At 37.9% G+C, this 19,159-nt stretch overlaps 1 protein-coding gene across 12 annotated transcripts in view; it reads left to right on the forward strand.

The window, feature by feature from the left end:
* The window catches only part of KDM4C (lysine demethylase 4C), a 309,184-nt gene that overhangs the window by 192,110 nt on the left and 97,915 nt on the right, over positions 1–19,159 (forward strand). For all 12 annotated transcript variants that reach the window (XM_046905735.1, XM_040655989.2, XM_015280207.4 and 9 more), the window contains 3 exons: positions 10,248–10,429; positions 11,291–11,507; positions 12,374–12,450. In XM_046905735.1, coding sequence (XP_046761691.1) covers positions 10,248–10,429; positions 11,291–11,507; positions 12,374–12,450 — 476 coding nt within the window. The remainder of the gene's footprint in view (positions 1–10,247; positions 10,430–11,290; positions 11,508–12,373; positions 12,451–19,159) is intronic.

Genomic DNA, 19,159 nt, shown 5'->3' on the forward strand with positions numbered 1-19,159 from the left:
AATTGTTTAATCACAAAACGAATGCAGATTTCATTACAAGACTCTAATAATATGCCTCGGAAAAATTGGAGTATCCCAGTATCTAAGTATATCATTCAGGTTAGCCTTTAAAATTTTTTTTTTGAACTCTCAATTTTTGTGACCTTTTCGAAACATTTTGATATCTGCCACAACTGATATATCGCACTTCTTTGATACTTCACTTTTTTAATAAAGCATCATGGTATTTGCTTTTGAACTCTAAGCTGTATTTAATCAGGAAGCTGTTAGGCTTAGCCTGTCGTGCTCTGATTCAGTATGGCTGTCCTCACATACAATTTTTATGAGAACTGAGGCCTTCATTAATAATTCAGAAATTAGACTCTCTAACCAAAAATGTGTATCTATTTTAGAGTACTGTCACAAGAAATTTAAATATTTGTATTTTCATACTTTGCTATGAAAGCTAGACTTTCATTACTAAAAGAAAAAAAGAATTTCTGAAATGAGGTTTGCTGATATACTGCAGGAGCAGTGAAGTTCGAAGTTCCAAGTCTATTTCCCTGACCGGCTTTTTTTTTTTATTAGTTCCTCCAGGACATTTCAAACTATATATAATGCCTCCCAGGGCTGAGATTATGTTCAACTACCTGAAAAATAACAGATGCTGCCATGCTCTTCATAGCAGAGAATGTTGCTCTACAAAGCCAGGAATCATCAGTGGAACATAACCCCAAGCAGCAAAATCATTGTTGAGACTGGCAAAAGCAAATTGTACTGTATTAGTGTCTATGGCTTTTCACATCTGCTGGGTTAAATCAGCAAATACTGGCAACAGTCCATTCTGCAAATGGCCCAAATGTTTTCCATCTGAGAATTTGAGTTTAACTTAGTAAGCAAAAATCGTTCAAAGCCAATGGTCTTGAGTGTTGGAACAAGTTTGGCATGAGCTATTAAACTAATAACATTTGTGAGAACATTTATTTCATTCACTTACTTGTTTGGAAAGCAACTATTCATGTGTACTTTGTTCTAGAAGGAGTTGTCTTTGTATCAAAATCCATTCTGGACTAAGGTTTCATTTTGTCTAGATATTTTGTTAAATGTTTCCCTATTCTTAAATGTGTAGAGGAATACAGGTGTCTACAAATGTTTGCATAAGTGAGAACCAGTATATCCTAGATTACATTATAGTGATTAACTGATCCTTTATAAATGTTCTTTTCTGGTACAAATGTGGTAGTGGGAACTAGTATGAAGTTGGGCATTTCTGATTATTTTCTAGTGTCAGTACTACTAAGGCTGAATTATTGTTTGATATGGTACGTTCTATAACAGCTGTTATGTATTTATTTAAAGTCACTAATTGTCTCATTAAGTGTTTCTGATTCTCTTCGGGGAAAAAGGCTTTCCCTATTACCTCATTACCTTAACCTCATTACTACAACAAATTATTACAGTTACTGTGAAGTAAAAAATGATAGTTATAAAAAATCAGAATCTCTGACCACTGTTAGAGATGGCAGTGACAAGGTTCTCAAATGTATGGGAATATTCTGCCTTATATTATCTTGTTACCACTTTTTAGGGGCTGGTATTAATCCATTGTAGAATTCTGCATGAATGTGTGAAGCAGTCACAGATAGAAGTATAGTAGAAGTTTAAAGAAACAGACATTATTTTATGTTTAAAAATATTATTGCACATATCAACAGACTTAAACATCCCATTGAAAGGAGATGATGGGCAGACATGTCACTCTTATGGCATGAAGACCACTCCACAGGCTTACTATCAAAGCATACCAAAATATGTGATACATCTACTGATGTATTGGTAAGATTTTGGAATCACAGTAAGATATATTGTCAGAGTGTATTCAGGAAAGGATTTAACACTCCCTCCCACCAAGCTGGGAGGGAATTTTGGTCTGCCAGAGGGGAGAAAGGCATTACAGAGGGACCTGGATAGACTGGATCGGTGGGCCAAGGTTAACTGTATGAGTTTTAATAGGGCCCAGTGTCAGGTCCTGCATTTGGTCACATCAACCCCCAGCAGCCCTACAGGCTTGTGGACAAGTGGCTGGAAAGCTGCGTGATGGAAAGGGACCTTGGTGTACTGATGGACAGTTGGCTGAATATGAGCCAGCAGTGTGCCCAGGTGGCCGAGAAGGCCAGTGGCATCCTGGCTTGTATCAGGAATGGTGTGTTGAGCAGGACTGGAGAAGTCATCCTGCCTCTGTACTCGGCACTGGTGAGGCCTCACCTCAAATACTGTGTTCATTTTTGGGCACCTCAGAACAGAAAGGACATTGAGGTGCTGGTCTAAAGAAGGGTAACAGGGCTTGTGAAGGACTTGGAGAAGAGGAGAAACCAAAGGAACTGGGGCTGTTTAGTCTGCAGAAAAGGAGGCTGAGGGGAGACCTTTTTTGTCTCTTCCAATACCTGAAAGGTGATGGCAGCGAGAGTGGGGCTGGTCTCTTCTCACTGGTGACAGGTGACAGGATGAGGGGCCTCAAGTTGCACTGAGGGAGGTTTGGGTTGGATGTCAGGAAGAACTTTACAGAAAGTGTGGTTAAGCCCTGGAATAGGGTCCCCAGGGAGGTGGTTGAGTCACCATCCCTGGATGTGTTTAAAAACTATTTGGACGTAGTGCTCATGGACATGATTTAGTGGAGGGTTGTTAGAGTTAGGGTAGTATGGTTAGGTTGTTGTTGGACTTGATGATCTTGAAGGTCTTTTTCAACCTGAGCAGTTCTGTGATTCTAAGCTTATGCTCACCCTAGCCAAGCTCAATCAGTCTTTTTATGTCTGCATGCAGTGCACAATACCAGTAGAGCAGAATTCAATTTTTGTGTCTGAGTCTGTTACTCTCTGACTAGGTTCTGGAAAATAGTTTATGTTACATAGGATTTTATATTAGCAAAGGGATTACAGCAGTGTGCTGAAATCACAATAGAACCATAATTTAGCAATTAAAATATACAGTTGGATCACAACAGAACTGTGGTTCCAATTTCTGGTCTCTGTACACTCACTATCAAGATGCTGAATGTCACCAGCTGTCAGGAGGTGATGCATGGGTTGAAGTCAGCTCAAACCTGTTGCTGTCTTCAAAATTCATTTTCCATTTATTTCCAACTGAAATTTCCTTCAGTTTTTACGCTGTATGTTGGACTGAGCCACACACACAGTTCCTGTGTTCTTATCTGATTGGCTTAACAAAACTTTCACACTCTTCTGATCTGCTTTGGAGAAGACATTTACACAACCAGATGATCCACCCAACTGATACAGGTGTTTATTTAAAACAAAGACCAACTTCTCTTTCTCTGGAGATATTCAGGATGCACCTGGATGCCTTCCTGTGTAAGCTGCTGTAGAGGGCCTGCTTTGCAGCGGGCTGAACTCGATGATGTCTGGAGGTCTCTTTCAGCCCCTACAATTCCCTGATTCTGTGATTCTCTTTCTGTTGTGATAAATTCAGCTTCCTTTGTAACAGATGTGGTCAGTCACTCCCTAGATTTTTTTCCTGAGACTTCTTCCATTTTAATAGAATTTTGTCGTTGTTGTTGTTGTTGATGGATCACATAGTGCACAGAGTATTATCAAGTAAAGCAGAGAAACAGTACCTTGATATACGTACAAAATATGCCTCTGCCATAAGGAATATTTCAGGAGAGACTACAAGTGTTAGGCAGAAAGGAGACTTGTCTGCTTATTGTCCTCTTAGATATATAGGATATCCTCTTATGCATTATACATGCATTATACATATTGAAGTTTTATTTACAGTCATAAAAATGGTGGCTGGTTTGACATTACAGTTTATCTTAATGTACACTACAAGGATCACGTGGGAGATGGTGTCAGAGTCCACGTAGATAGTATCTTCTGTTCTCCCATCATCTACTACACCACTCATTTCATTGTAAAGGTTAATCTAGTTAGCTGAGTATGACTTCCCCTTGGTGATCCCATGCTGACCAGCTTGTGGTTCCTTGTGCTCTCCCTGCCATTCTTGAAGATAAGACTGACCTTTCTTCAGTCTCAAAGCACTTCTCAGAATCACCATGCTCTATTGGATTATCAAGAGCAACCTTCTAGTGACATGTTTCAGATCTCTCACTCTTCATAAGTAGATCCATCAGGGCTTACATATGGACTAAATATTTGTCCACTTTGCCAAAGTACTCCTTGACTTGGTTGTTATGTTTTGTTTGTCAGGGGCAACAGAATGTCTGTAGCACATGCTCCTCCGCTTGGGTAATTGGCAGTTGATCATGAGATTGTCACATAGTGGGCTGCTAGGTATGTGCATTGACTACACGGTGGTCCTCTCCTCTGAGACGACTCCAGCAAGTCAGGTTAAATGCCCAAAAGGAACAACAACCAAAAATGATTTCTCTTGGATGTTCAGTGCATATGTTTATATTACTACTGTGAGCATGGTAACCATCAACCCCAAAAGCTTGCCAAGCAGGTAATGTCTCAGATCAATGCTGCTGAACAGGCTTTGAGCCAGAAAATTGTTCCAGCTTTTCACAAGGGTCTCATCTCGCAGGGCTTCCAAGATTATGAAAGTTGCCACAGTGTCCAAGCTTGTGACTTTGCTTTTCACCCTTCTCCCTGCCCTCAAGATCTCGAACCATCTTCTGGTCACTGCAGCCAGAGCTGTCTTAGACATTGTATTCCCAGCAAGTCCCTCGTTGGTGAACATGAGGTCCAGTAGACTGCTGCCTATCATTTACTCATCTGGGACCTGCAGGAGAAGGATGTTGTTCATGCGCTCCAGAAACTTTCTTGATTGCTACATCCTGCTGTGTTGTCCCTCTAGCAGATCAAGATGGTAGAAGTGCCCCATGAGGAGCAGACAGTGGACATGCTGTCTGTCTTTAGAGGGCCTAGGGCACTTACTCTACCTAGTTAGGTAGCAGACACCCACTACAGTGTTACTTTCATCTGTCCTTTCATTAAACCTAGCATGTATGCTCTCAGTTGTCTCTCTTTTGTCTCCTGAGTGGGACTGATCTGCAATAGCGATGACTTTTTGGGGTCACATCTTCTATGGATATTTTCAATGATGCATCTACCAGTCTTTGTTTTTCTTTGTTATACAACATCTTTTTAGAATCTTTAAAAAACTTAATTGAATTTTGATGTGCTGCTATGTGTTCCTAAGACAGTCTTTTTTAAATGTGAAAATGGTTTATGTTATTGTAAGCTATTCAGTTTTTATCCTGTATAATTCCTCCAGCATATACAATTTCAGATAATAAAGGTGTCATGTGGTGCCTTTCAGAGGAATTTCAGTTTTGCAGTTCAAGTAAGGAAATCTTCTACTGCCTAGTTAGGAAATTTTAATACATCCTGAGAAAGAGTGCTTTGCATTCTTTCCATGGTTTTCCTTCTTGGACATATACATACTCATGTAGTCAGCCTCTGAGCCTGGTGTCTTATTTAAGAGGATCTTACGAGATGAATAGTCTTGGGGAAAGACACAACTTAAATGCAAGCTTGTGAATCAGATGATTACAGTTCTGTTGCACTGTTAAGGAATTCCGAATTCGTGTGAATTCACAGAATCATAGAATGGCTTAGGTTGAAAGGGACTAATCTCACTGCCATGGGAAGGGCTGCCAACTAGATGAGGCTACCAGAAGTCCCATTCAACCTGGCCTTGAATACCTTCAGGCATGCAGCATCCACAGCTTCTCAGGGCAGCCTGTTGCAGTACCTTACTGCCCTCTAAGTAAAGAATTTCTTCCTAACATCTAATGTAAATTCCCCTCTTTTAGTTCCAGCTGTTCCACTTGTCCTATCAGTTTCAGATTGTGTAAAAATTCAGTCCCACTTCTGCTTATAAGCTCCCTCATGGAAGGCAGAGTTGAGGCTCACTGGCCTCAGAGGTTCCTGGTTCCTCCTTTCTCCCTTTCTTAAAAATGAGAGTGCTATTTTCCTTCTTCTAGGACTTCACCTGATAGCCTTTTCAAATATGATGAGAGATTGGCTTAGCAAACACATCAGCCAGTTCCTCCAGGACCCTGGAATGCATGTTATCTGGCCCCTTAAATTGAACATATTCAGTCTCAGAAAGTGGTCTCAGACTTGCTCTGCTCTTACAGTGGATTGAATTTTGCTCCCTGAACCTAACCTAGAAGTTGAGGAACATGAGAGGTGTGGGAAGCCTGACTGCCAGTAAAGACCGAAGCAAAGAACTTGCTGAGTACCTCAGCCTTGTCTATTGAAGCCATTTTTCCCTTTTCAATTATGAAGGGGATTACACTCTCCTTTACCTGTTTCTTCTGACCAATGTACCTAAAGAAAGCCTTGCTATTTTCCACATCCCTTATGAAGTTCGGTTCCATCTCCACCTTGGCTTTCCTGATCCCATCTCTTTATGTCTGAATATCATCCCTATATTCTTTCCAGGCAACCCATTCCTGCTTTCACTGTCTATACTTTTCTTTCTTACTGTCTTTCTTTCTTTCTTTCACTGTCTATACTTTTCCTTCTTATCTCTCAGTTTGACCAAAAGGTTCTTGCTCAGCCATTTCCTGCCTCTTCTGCTTAATTTCTTTTGCTGGAGATGAAGAACTCTTGTGCTATCTTTGTTGCATTCCTCTGTCCCTAAGGGCAGTTCTCCAGGGGACCTCATCCAGTAATTTGTTAAAAAGCTGAAATTCTGTTCTCCTGAACTTCAGAGTCCTGTCTCTGCTCTTTGCCAAGTTTCTTGAGATCACAAACCTGACCAGGGCATGGTCACTTCAGCCCAGACTGCTTCTGATCTTGCTCTCTTTAATGGTCTCCTCCATAGTGGCGGGCACTGGGTCCAGTAATACTTCACCCCTGTTCAGTCTGTCTGTCTGTCTGATACCCAGACCGAGAATTTATCCTCAATGGACTCCAGACCCCTGGAGTCTCCTGGACTGCTTGCGTCTTGCCGTGTTGCTTTCCCAGCAGATGTCTGGGTGGTTGAAATCCCCCATCCAGATGTGAACCTATGAATACAAGGGCTGTTGTGGCTGAAGTGAAAAGTCCTTGTCAGGAAGCTCCCCTTGATCAGGCAGCCTATAGTAGTCTCCAACCACAGGGTTTTCTTTGTTGGTCTAGTCCCTGATTTTAACCCACAAGTTCTCAGCCTGGTCATGGCTGTTTCTCAGTGGCAGCTCTTTGCAATCTATCCACCTCTTAAATTAAATGGCCTCTCACATGGCAATCCCCTGCTCTGCTGCAGAACATGGCTGCAGTGGTGCTGACTGCCTTGGAAAATGAAGTGTAAGTTGCACTTGCATTTCAGGTGAAGCATAACGTTTATACTTGAATATAGGGTAGCATGAGAATATATTCTGCTAAAGAGACATCTGTTTTCGTAGCTGACATGACAGTTTGATTTTTTGATATAATATTTGTTGCTATGGGAATAATTACTATATCTAGAGTGTTACGGTTGAGATGGAGATCAAGCAACAGGAATAGATAGATCAACTGGAGACTTTTAAGATGCTTTTTTTTTAGTATTTTTCAAGTGTGCCTTTGTGCTATGCATGAAAGTTTAGAATCTCTTGAAAAGTGTTGTCAATTGATCTGCAAATATATATTGAATTTTCTTGCCATGGCAAACAGATGCAGCCCCTGCATTTTATTTTATTTACCCCATAGGATATGGATAAGTTGACTCTCCTTTACCAGAGAGTATCAAGCTTCCAGTTGACTGGGGCCTCTCCGGATTCCCAAGACCATTGAAAAATAATTGAAAAGTCTGTCTTGCATAAGCAAGCACTTCAAGCATCCTGGAATTAACTGCATTGGGCCGCTAGACTTAGATGCATCCAGATGGAGTGGCAGATCCTGCACAGCTCCCCCCTGTTTGATGGTGGTGGGAGTTTACTATTCCCACAGTTATGGGATTAAAGGTTATCAGATTCAAAGTAGATAAGAGAGAGAGAAGTCATAAGTTACAAATCTTCTCAACAAATTTTGTGTTCTCTCTGTTTTCTTTACCTAGATTGATAAAATCCTTTTACTGTGAGTACACAAACATAGCGAAAACATTTAAAATAATGGTAGTATTAGCTTCATAGAAGAAATACTGTCAAAAATGAGTTTAGGGAAAAAGAGTCAGCAAAAATGAAGCCAGTTCTGGAAAACTGCAAGAAAGAGGGATAATGTAATTGGTAATTTTTAAATTTTTCTTTGGGTTAATAAGACCTTTAACAACAACAGCAACAACAAAAGCTATGCAGAAAACTGAAACAGTGATGCCTGCGTTTTATGTTATCTCCTTCTTATTTTCAGCTGTTTTCTTGTTGCTATTCTTTTACAGCTATATTATCCGCAGTAAAGAACTGCTGCTGAATATTGACTTGGTGACAGCTTTTTTTGGCAGACATTTTGTCTTTGTCCTTCTACCTTCATTACTGGAGATTTTTTATTGAACTTACATTCTCATGAGAAACTATATAAAAGGGAATAGAATTCATGTTCATTATATGTATATATTTGGAAATGTTAGGACTGCTTGTATACAATATTTTAAATCCATATTTTATTCAGTGCTGATAAAAATGTTGTCAACTTTATAATGCTTTTGTAGCAACTCATGACAATTTAACATACCAGGAGACCTGTAAAGCTATTGATTTTTCATAAAGTGAATGAAGTCAGTAATGGGCTGAAAGAATGTGATAATTCAGCTTAATATACTGCACAACATTTTTTTGTTTTTGGAATTTTCTTCTGAGATAAACTTTTTTTTTCCCCCTAAATATTCCCCTTTGATGGGTTTGAGTTAGCTGAGCTGATTCTGTCCCCTCCCAACTTCTTGTGCACCCCAGCCTCCTCAGCATAAAAGCTAGAAAGTCTTAGACTGCATGTAAGCACTGCTCTGCAATAATTAAAAAATCAGTGTTATCAATATTGTGCTCCTAAAACCAAAGCACAGCACTATACCAGCTTCTGTGATGAAAATTAACTCTATCCCAGCTGAAATAAGGACAATGACTTCTACTTTTCTCAGGATTCCTTTTTCTGCATCTTTCTCAAGAGCAAATGACTACATTTTCAGATTGCACCTATTGGATAAGCTCTTTCTCTTCAGGGTTCAATCTGATTTTGTTCTCCACCTTCTCTAGAGGCTTTGAACTTCTTAAAGTCAACTTTAGAATTTTAAAATTAAATTCTTTTGCAGCCACACTGTGAATGAATGAACTTCTGCAACAGGCATGTCCAACCCATGGCCCCGGTCAGCGAATAATTAGTCTCACACCCTGCCATTGTGGTGGTGGCTCTTCCCTGTAGAGCAGCCTGGCCAGCCCTAGGGGTGCACCCATCACTCAGCAGCAACAAAGATAGCATCCCAAGACAGTTCTTCTTCACTCATTGCAGCCCAGGCAAACCAAAAGGTTGTCACCCATGTTCTACAACATCCAGAACAGCTCACCAATACTATCAAACAGTTATTTCTGAAAGTGGGTTACAGCATGCACTATTCTTACCTTTCCAGCTACATCCAAAAGCAGATTTTTCCTCATTGTGTACTGATGATAAATCTGTTTTTTCTTTTGGAAAATGAGTGATAGGTTACATAAACAGCTGAGAAGTACTGTTCTGTGTGGAAAGAGTGACTTGCCTGGTGCTGCATGGCAAGATGTGATGATGTTCTTGCTTTGAGTGATTTAAGGCAGAGTTCATGGCCTCTGGCTGGAGAGTTGACGTTGGAGGAGTTGAGATAATTTTTAATGTTGTAAATAAGGTTATGAATACAAATTGCAAATTGAAGAGCTACTGAAATACTTTCTGTGAAGTAGTCAGCTTATGATGTCAAAATGCTTTTTTGTGTGCTTGTCCTGATACATAATTCTTTTAGATTTCTGCATTTCTATTCACTCTCAGATTTTCTTCAGCATTGTTTGGTCTCAATATTAGTGAACATGACAAACTCAGTATTGTTTCTTTCAATTTCAGGAAAAGAATATGTCCAATTGCTTACTTTCATAGAATCGCAGACTAGTTGAGATTGGCAGGGACCTTGAGGGAGTCTGTCTGGTCCAGCCCCTGCTCAAGCAGGGACACCCAGAGCAGGATGCCCAGAAGCATGCCCACGTGTCTGTTGGGCCTCAAAGGAGGGTGACTCCACAGTCACCTTTCTGGTGACTCCACAGCCAGTGCACCATCACCTGCACATTAAAGAAGTGTTTCCTGATATACAGAGAGAGCTTAATGTGTTCCAGTTTGTGCCCAATGCCTCTTCTGATTTTTTTCTTTAAGAACTGCCTGAAACTGCATTTGCTGAAGAGGAAGTTCAAGAGACAGAGACATGGGCCAGGCCTCTGGTCCACCTTTGGCAGACAAGAACACCTAATTTCAATGCAGAAAAAGAATACAATGCATGTTGTGCAAAAAAGGAACCCCACTGTGCTATTTGCACTCTTCTTATGCCATACTACAAGGTAAGCAAGATCCTTAGAATTTCATCTCTGAGAGGAGTGTGAAATAGCTGCCCAGCTACTGCATTTCCTGAAAATTGATAGTAAATTAGAAATAAATTAAACTTATTTCCCCGGTTGTATGGGAAGTAAATAAAATCAGTATTGTTAAAACTAGAGATCATGCTTGATCCACCTGCATTAATCTTTTGTTACAGACAGCGAGTGCCGTCTGCTTGGCATTTATGTAGGATTGGATGTAAGTGCATGTGTGCTTACACATACAGAAGGTGGCATTTTTGAAGGCGGTTAATCTGCACAGGTTTATATTTTTTAGTTTCTTCCTTATATGTTCATTGTCAAATGTTTTCATCAAAACCACTTCCGCATCTCCTTCCTACAGTGCTAAAAAAATATCTTCTCACCATACTTGGGGCTTCTTGGGAACAGTATTTTCATAGGGACCTTCTAATCCAGGACACAACTTGATATTGGCTTGTGGAATTTGTGTCAAACATCAGCTAAAAACGCTGATATAGTACTAATTCTGCAGCTGCTAAACAGGAAACCCCTCTGTTTGGGATCTGGGAGAGAGACCTTTTCACTGGATCCAGCTAAAGGGCTTATTGGGAGTCAATTGTACTGTATCATTGAACACTGTTGCAATAATGCTAATTTTCAGACTGAGTGCTTTTTTATTATTTGAATAGTCAAGGAGGTATAGAATGATTGTGATAGATAACCAGTAGTAGTTAATTTTCTTATAAACTCTTACATTATTAATGCAGGAGCAGGGTGAGGAGAAGGTATTTGATCATAATTAAAAACAGCAGAAAGAAAGACTCTCCTCTTTTTACTTAAATGTAGATTTTATTTTATTTCTAGCCAGACAATCTTGATGAAGAAAATTCTACTTACAAGGAAACAAACTTAGAAGAAACACTGGCGATTGAAAATGAGAAGTCTAGACCTCTTATTCCAGAGATGTGTTTTATTTATAGTGAAGAAAACACTGAAAACTATCCATCAAATGCCTTAATTGATGAAGATGGAACAAGTCTTCTTATTTCCTGTGCAAAGTGTTGTGTACGAGTTCATGCAAGTAAATACATTACTATTTCAGTTCGTAGCAATGCTGCTTCAAATTTTGTTTTATTGATAAGTAATAGTTAACTAAGCTTCTGGTATGTCTAAGTAAGCACTTGAAAAATATTTCTGTAATTGATGCTTGAAATCTCTGGCTACGTTTTTTTTACCCAAAGTTAAGTGTTCTGTTATTTGTTAGTGGTTGCTCTGAAAACAATGAAGAGTTAGTCTTTACTATGTTCATTTAACTACAGGGAGCAGAGACTTCTGATTTTTTGTTCATCACTAAGCCTTTAAATTTACTCCTCATATTTTAAACCCCTCTGTGATGTTAGCGTTTCCTTAACAAGTTGTAAAGGTGAAATCCTTTTAAAATTGAGGATTTGTGAATATCTCTATTGACTTTGAATACAGCAGTTTCCTCCACCTTACATCCTTAATTTCAAGTGACTGATTAATGCATGATTTTTCTGTAGTATTTTCTACATACAGCAGGACTTGAATGCTTACATCTAAGAAGTCCAAGTGAAATCCTTAAATGGAGATTCAGTGTAATTGCATAGAATATCAGTACACTGATTCAAATTGTACCTTGTTACTGGGGGGAGAATTGGTGATTTGCTACTGAAGTTACAGAAAATAAAAAAATACCCTGATGTGGCTCTTCTTTTTTTTAAAGTTTGGAAGTCTGGGGAAGCTACATTCACACACACACACACACACACACACTACACACAGACTATGGAATAGCAATAATCCTAGCACTGGAAAACTTTCCTTGATCACAGTATATTATTTACTGGTGTTTGTACATAGTTGAATTGTATGACATCATGATTAGAAAGACAGAATATATTACTCAAATCAGCTCTCTCATTCTAGGTTGCTATGGTGTTCCTTCTCATGAAATCCATAATGAATGGTTGTGTTCTCGATGCAAAACAGAAGCGTGGACAGCTGTAAGTTTTACGTATTGTTTGGTTATGTAACACATTACAGATGAAATATAGAATAGAACCTGTTTCTGTGCTGTTAAAGACACTTTTGTCAAGGAAACATAATTTGCAAAATATTAGATTTCAATGTAAAAAGTCACTGAATTTGGAAAGACAAACTTGGAGGTTTACACAGTCAAGAAAAAGGCCTTGCAAACAAAACATGCATGTGTGTAGAACCTTGTTCAAGGAAACAACTGGCAATTTAAGTGCACGTAATAGAGAGAAAATGAGATTTCCTCTAAATATTTTAGACTCCAAATGTGTCTGTGTGGGCTGCTGGAGAAAAGGGAAAGAGAGTAATAGGTTACAGTCAAGAATGAAATCATTGTTTTACAGCATTTAAGGTTTATTGTGATGTACAGACAGAAAGAGGTTTCACTTCTGAAGCACCCAAATGCCTATTGTTTGATCTTAAAAAAAAAATACAGTATGCAATAGTTTTTATAGCTGGGAAAAAATAGAAAACCAGTTGGTAGTTAGTAAAACCCCTAAACATATATCCACTTAAATGACAACCAGTTTAAAATCCTATGTTTTACCAATCTATCAGCTACCCTTGTAAGTCATATGATATTTGTTTTCCTTAAGACTGCTCGAGGAAATGTGATAATCAGTTTTGATGTCAGCACAGCTTTTCTTCATTCAGTTATTGAGTTAAAAACATATATATCAAGTGCTTTAAATCCTTTAATGGCATGGTAAAACTTTTATATATGTTAAAGAAGAAATAGGATTCAAACTAGAGGAAAATAAGGTATCGCTTTGTCAAACATCATCTCTTGCAGTTGTGAAATGCACCTGTCAGAAATTCAGTGGTAGTGCTAGCGAAGTTGAAGTAACAATAAATGTAAAAGCTTTTTCTGCACTATCAACATTTTAATTCTCTTTTGTGAATGCTGAGACTTAAGGAAACAAAAGTAGAACTGGTACTTTTACTGCGGGTATTACCTAAGCTGGGGAAAACAAAACGAAAAGAGTGGCTTAGAACTGCTCATTACAAGAATATGGTCCATTAATAATGTTTAGTCCTGTGTTCTCTCAGTGCATAGCTATTAAAATATTTATTGAATCAATTTCTGTCTCTGTAATGTGTTCTCATTTTAGAAGGCAAGGCACTCTTACTAGGTAGAATGCAGTTTTCATCTTGCAAAGGCAACCAGAAAATCTAGTTATAGCTTCCTTATCAGACAATCATGAGTTTTAGGATCTTTGGAACTACTTTTGTAACTATAGAGCTGGAGTCAGGGGAAGGTCAAGGGAAAAAGAAAATGTCTACGCTAGCAAATAAAAGTTTGCTATTAACTTGGAATATGATTGGCAGTTAAACAGGGGTAGGCAGCCCCACAGCTCATCAGAAACTTGTGTTAATTTCCTTTCAGGGGTGATAGAGCTATGATAAATAAGTGAATTCTAAGAACATTCATACTCACGAGATTCCTTGTATGACATCAATAGGATTGAGTTAGATGTTTTCATTAAAAAAATAAAATAAAATAAAAATTAGAGCATTAGCTTGAAATCTGATGCTTATTGCTATTGAAATGGTAATATACTTGCAGAGAAATTTGGAGAACTTCTTACTCTTTGTGTGTTTGTCATAGTATGTATATTTATCAAAAGTCACTGAAAAACAAAATACAATCTAAAATTTGTTAATACTTAATGTAGGTAGTTCTGGGACTTGGAAGTGAAGAGAATTCAGTGACAGAACAAGGGGTAATGGGCACAAACTGGAACATAAGAGGTTCCGTACAAACATGAGGAAGAATTTCTTTACCTTGAGAGTTACAGAGAACTGTAATGGGCCGCCCAGATTGACTGTCGAGTCTCCTCTGGAGATAGTCAGAACCTCACTGGATGCTTTCCTCTATAGTCCGCTGTAGGGAGCCTGCTTCAGTAGGGTGGTCTGGAGTAGATGATCTCCAGAAGAGGTCCCTCTTAACTCCTACAGTTCTGTGATATACCCACTGGTATATGGACTGATGTCATGACTGACTAGAGTTTTGGTTTTATAGAATCCCAGAATGGTTGCAAGTGACCTTTAAAGATAATCTAACTTAATGACCTTGCCATGGGGCGGGACACCTTTTACTAGCCTAGAATGCCCAAAGTCCCATCCAAACTGCAGCTGAACATTTCTTGGGATGTGATATCTACAGCTTCTCTCTGCAACTTGTTCCAGTGGCTCCCCACCATCACAGTGAAGAATTTCTTCCATATATCTAATCTAAGTCTACTCTTTTAACTATTACCCTGATCCTATCACTTACTGAAGATGTTTTGTTTTATTCTATTACAATGCAATTTACATACAACTTTCTGAAAATGAGGAAGATCTGATTTGTATGAGAACGATTTTTGTTCATATTATTTGAGGAGATAAGGCAAGGTAGTGAAATAATAACTGGAATTTCAAAAACATACAGAAAATAGCCAAATTGAACTTATTTGCAAGGTGGTTTTAATATTTGCTTTTTGCAAAAAATCACCATTCAGAAAATGGAGAAAAAAAAGTTGTAGGAGTGGAAAGCAGCATTACTTTCACTTTGCAAAAACCAGGTAGTATATATGCCCATTAGGACAGTTTATTTAATGTAAACTTCACTATTACTTCTAGCTGAATTGCTGTTAAACTTAATTAACACAAGCTTTTATGTGTATTGATACACCTACAAATCTGAACTGTTAATGCCAACAACTTGGTTTTTATATAGCTCTCATTTGGTGGCCTGAGTGAAATGAACTGGTGCCCTGCAAAATCTCTTCAATTAGAAATGTCCGTGCAATAAAATTTGTCATAAGTTGTCATTCAAGGGAGTTCTACTGAAATGCTGAAGAGTGATTAGATATATACTAAAAAAAAAATGTATTCCTGTTCTAAGATCAGATATGTCTGAAGTATCAGAAGAAATAAATGAATGAATTTAGAAACTTTAAATTAATGTTTGCTTATCTATATACATTATTTTTGTGTGTAGTCTTGTTAGACTTTTTTTTTCCTAGGGCTTTAAATCTAGCATCACTCACTACTACTAAATTTACTTAAAAGTTGTCCTACATAATTGGCTATCCTTGTATTTCTTGTTATTACTTATCCTTGCTACTGCATATCAGTGCGAACTGTTCATTGTCAGCTAAAAGATATAGAAATGATAGATAGTAGGTGTGAAATCTGCAAGCCAAGTTAAATAGGAAAAATCCAACAATCAGGGATACGAATGGTGCTGTTATTTACTCATATGTGAATGCTACCCAATTCAGTTTTTCTTTTTTAATAGTACCATCTTTCAAAACTCTTGAGATGCTTAGGCAATCTCAGAAGTATTTGTGGTAATCTCTGAGAATTTACAAAGCTTCTGTGAGGTGCCTGGAAAATTTAGTATCCTTTTTATAAGTGGGTGACCTCAGGAATTCTGACAGTCAACCTAACTCGTATTCAAAGGGAAATACTAAACAAATGATGAATCTGTCAATTATTTCCAAACACCTAGGCAACAACAAATGATATGTATTTATAGAAGTGCCTTATACTTTGTTGCCATGATAGCTCCTGTGAAAAAGAAACAAACAAAAGATTTGATTCATCCTAACTTTCACAGACTTTTGGTAATGCTTTAAATTCTGTTATTCAAGCCACACAAGAATGATGATCTGGATGAGCAGCTGCCAAATGTACAGCAGTATGGATCTGATTTCGACATTCAGTATCTCAGGCCACCAGCCATCATTTTCATCAGTCTTAAGTCTCTCAGAGGGTGATACACTTCTGTGCATCATTTGCTGATTGCTCTTCACATCCTTACGAAGCATATGTGGAAACCCAGAGTGGTCTATTTTAAGTAATCTAAGATCATTGTATGGGAGATGGGGAAATATATTTTATGTGAAACTGCCAAGGTGTTAAACTTACGCAGTATGTCAGAGATTTTTCCACTACTGTCTATTGTTTGCCAGGTGTTATTCAAAATATTTTTTCTTCATTCCTTTCAATATTTCACTGAGATGAAAAGATCAGTACAGAAACATTCTTAAGGAATTTTCTGCAGGTACCATGGACCCTGGACATTTTGTAGGCTGAGATTTACTACTTTGGGTTAGGATTACTATTTTAGATTGGATCTTGCTATTTTGTAGAGTAGTAATAATATTACTGTATTGAATAAATAGCGGAAAATAAATTTTGTGACAGAATTCAGCAGATAGGTACAATTCCTGTCGGTGGCTGGAAATGGAACAAGCTCCGTGGGAAATTGGATGTGGCATCAAGTCATCTGTAGTTCAAGAAGCACTTGAGCAGCACTCTCAGTAATATGGTTTGAATTTTGGGTGATCCTTTGTAGAGCCAGGTATTTGACTCAGTGATCCTTGTGGATCCTTGGGATATTCTATGATCTGTACTTAAACAGAAGCTATCCGTTGTGCCCAAATGAGATGGGAGTGCCTGGCCAGGCAATAGCTCTTGCTGCGTTGTGGAGTTGTGAACACTCTGGTCACAAAGTTTTCAGTTCTATAAATCTGAAGCATCAGACTAGGATGTTTAAGCTTACACGAGGAGTGAAGCTTGACATGCATATGAAATGATCTTTTTATTCTCTTCATGTTTGATGAGAGCCCAGCTGATGAACTATGTGGCAGTGAACACACATGCTTAAAAAAAAACAAACTTATTAGATTGAGTGGGCTGGAAGATAAAGACATGCAATTAAAAACTTAAAAAAAAAAAAAAAAAGGTAAAAAATTCTTTCAGTCATTCCTCATAGACGTCAGTAATTCCATAAGGGAGGACTGAAAAGAATTAAGCTTGTTCAGTATAGCAGAGAGAAAACAGAAAGGAAATAAGTAGCAGTGTCATATGCAAAATAATTGGAATAAATCAAAGACAAAAATAATCAACTGCCTTTCCTTCAGTTTAGGGACAAGATAAAGTTGTAGCAGCTTTGAACTTCATCAACAGAAGCTTGTGTTAATACCATGACACCTTGGAAAATTTTCTTTCTAAATATAGTGAAATACTGGAATGTAGAGATTTTGTAGAATCTACTCTTTGAAGACTCTTGAAAGTATGATAGAAAGGCATTTGTCAGGAGTAGCTGAAGAAGCGCTGATCATGCCTTAAGTCAGAATAATAAAACAGACACTGAGGTTACTTTTTTTTCTGTGGTTCTCTTTTGTCTGTTTGAGCAGTAGCATTAATTGCAAAGCTGTGTAACTGTGGCTACAGTTCTCAAGGAGGAAAAAATCATCAGTTTGATGAACAACCTGAGTGTATTAGTGTATTTTTGTTTGAAAGCAGTTCCTTCCTGACGTCAGTGTTACTAAGAACTACTGATACTTATTTGGGTCCTATTTGTCATTTTAACATTTAAGCTTCTGTTTCTTTTGGTTAATAACCTTAGGTTATCCTAAAAACTGTCATCTAATCTTAGCTTTATATGTAAGATACATGTGGCTTTATTTTAACCTTGATTTTTTTTTTTTTAAAAAAAAAGACAACTGCTGATCAGAGCATTACTTTCCTTTTAAAAAAGTGCATTTATGTTGGTCGTGCCAACCTGCAGCTGTAAGTTTTATGCTACCTTTGAATTAGATTCTTGGTGTTTTTATCTGTATATTTTTTTTCTTTATCTGCTGCTATGATATTTTATTATATTTGAAACTGCTGTGTAGTACCACAAACCTCTCTGGAGAGGGAGATGTAATTAAAGTAAATTATTTACTTGCATGACCTTTTAAACTGGGGGGAGTATAGAATGAGTATATTTTTCATTCCAGCTGAGACAGCTCAGACTTAAAGCTTTTGTATGAAAAGAACGTGTTGATCTTAATTCTTGTTCAGGGCAAGCATTCATTTACAGCACTGCGGTTATGGAAGATGTGAAACTGAGATCTGTCTGACTGTAGGAATTACATACCCACAAAAATGCAATTCTTGCTTTAGAAAAGAGTACAAAATCAGAAGATTTTATTATCAGAAGTATTTGTTGCCTGAAACACGTATCTTGAAGAATGTCTGAAATTTTGTTTACTTTCTTGGCACAATTATTCCTAGAAGAGGGAGATGGAGCTGAGGAAGACCTGTTTGAAGTATTCTCTTTTGGGTGAAGCTTTAAATCTGGAAGGGAAAGCAGAGAGAAGGCAAATTTTTGTGCATTGGAGAATAAAATGGATAGTATGAAGGAAAACAGTTTTATAGATCTTGGTTTAGACTTTGTAGTTCATTTCATGTTAGGGAAGGTTGCTTTTCATTCCTTTGCTTAAGCTATAATGTATTGTTGTTAGCTTTGTAGATAATAGTTTCTTAAACTTGAGTCAGTTATATTAAATTTATAGAAAATTTAAACTCTACTAGGTTTTTGTATATTTCTTACAGTTTTGTAAAGGGATGAAGGGTGAAAGCATAGGAGTCCTAGCTGTATTAGTAACTGAATGAGATTGCACTTTATGTGAATCCCAATGAGGAATGTTATTAAAATTTGGAAACAGCAAAATGCATTAGTGGGCTCATTTTTCATAGCCAGACTTTTCTGTGATGATAATATAAAATGGAATTCCCCAAGGAAAACTGCATTTGAGATTCAGAAGCATACTGTTCTCTTGCATTTGCAGCTTCTCTATGTTGCTGAAATAGCATGCTTTACAATACTTAACTTTTTCATCTTCTGGGATGCTC

The sequence above is a fragment of the Gallus gallus genome, chromosome Z (genome assembly GCF_016699485.2).
Source record: "Gallus gallus isolate bGalGal1 chromosome Z, bGalGal1.mat.broiler.GRCg7b, whole genome shotgun sequence".
Classification (NCBI taxonomy): Eukaryota; Metazoa; Chordata; class Aves; order Galliformes; family Phasianidae; genus Gallus; species Gallus gallus.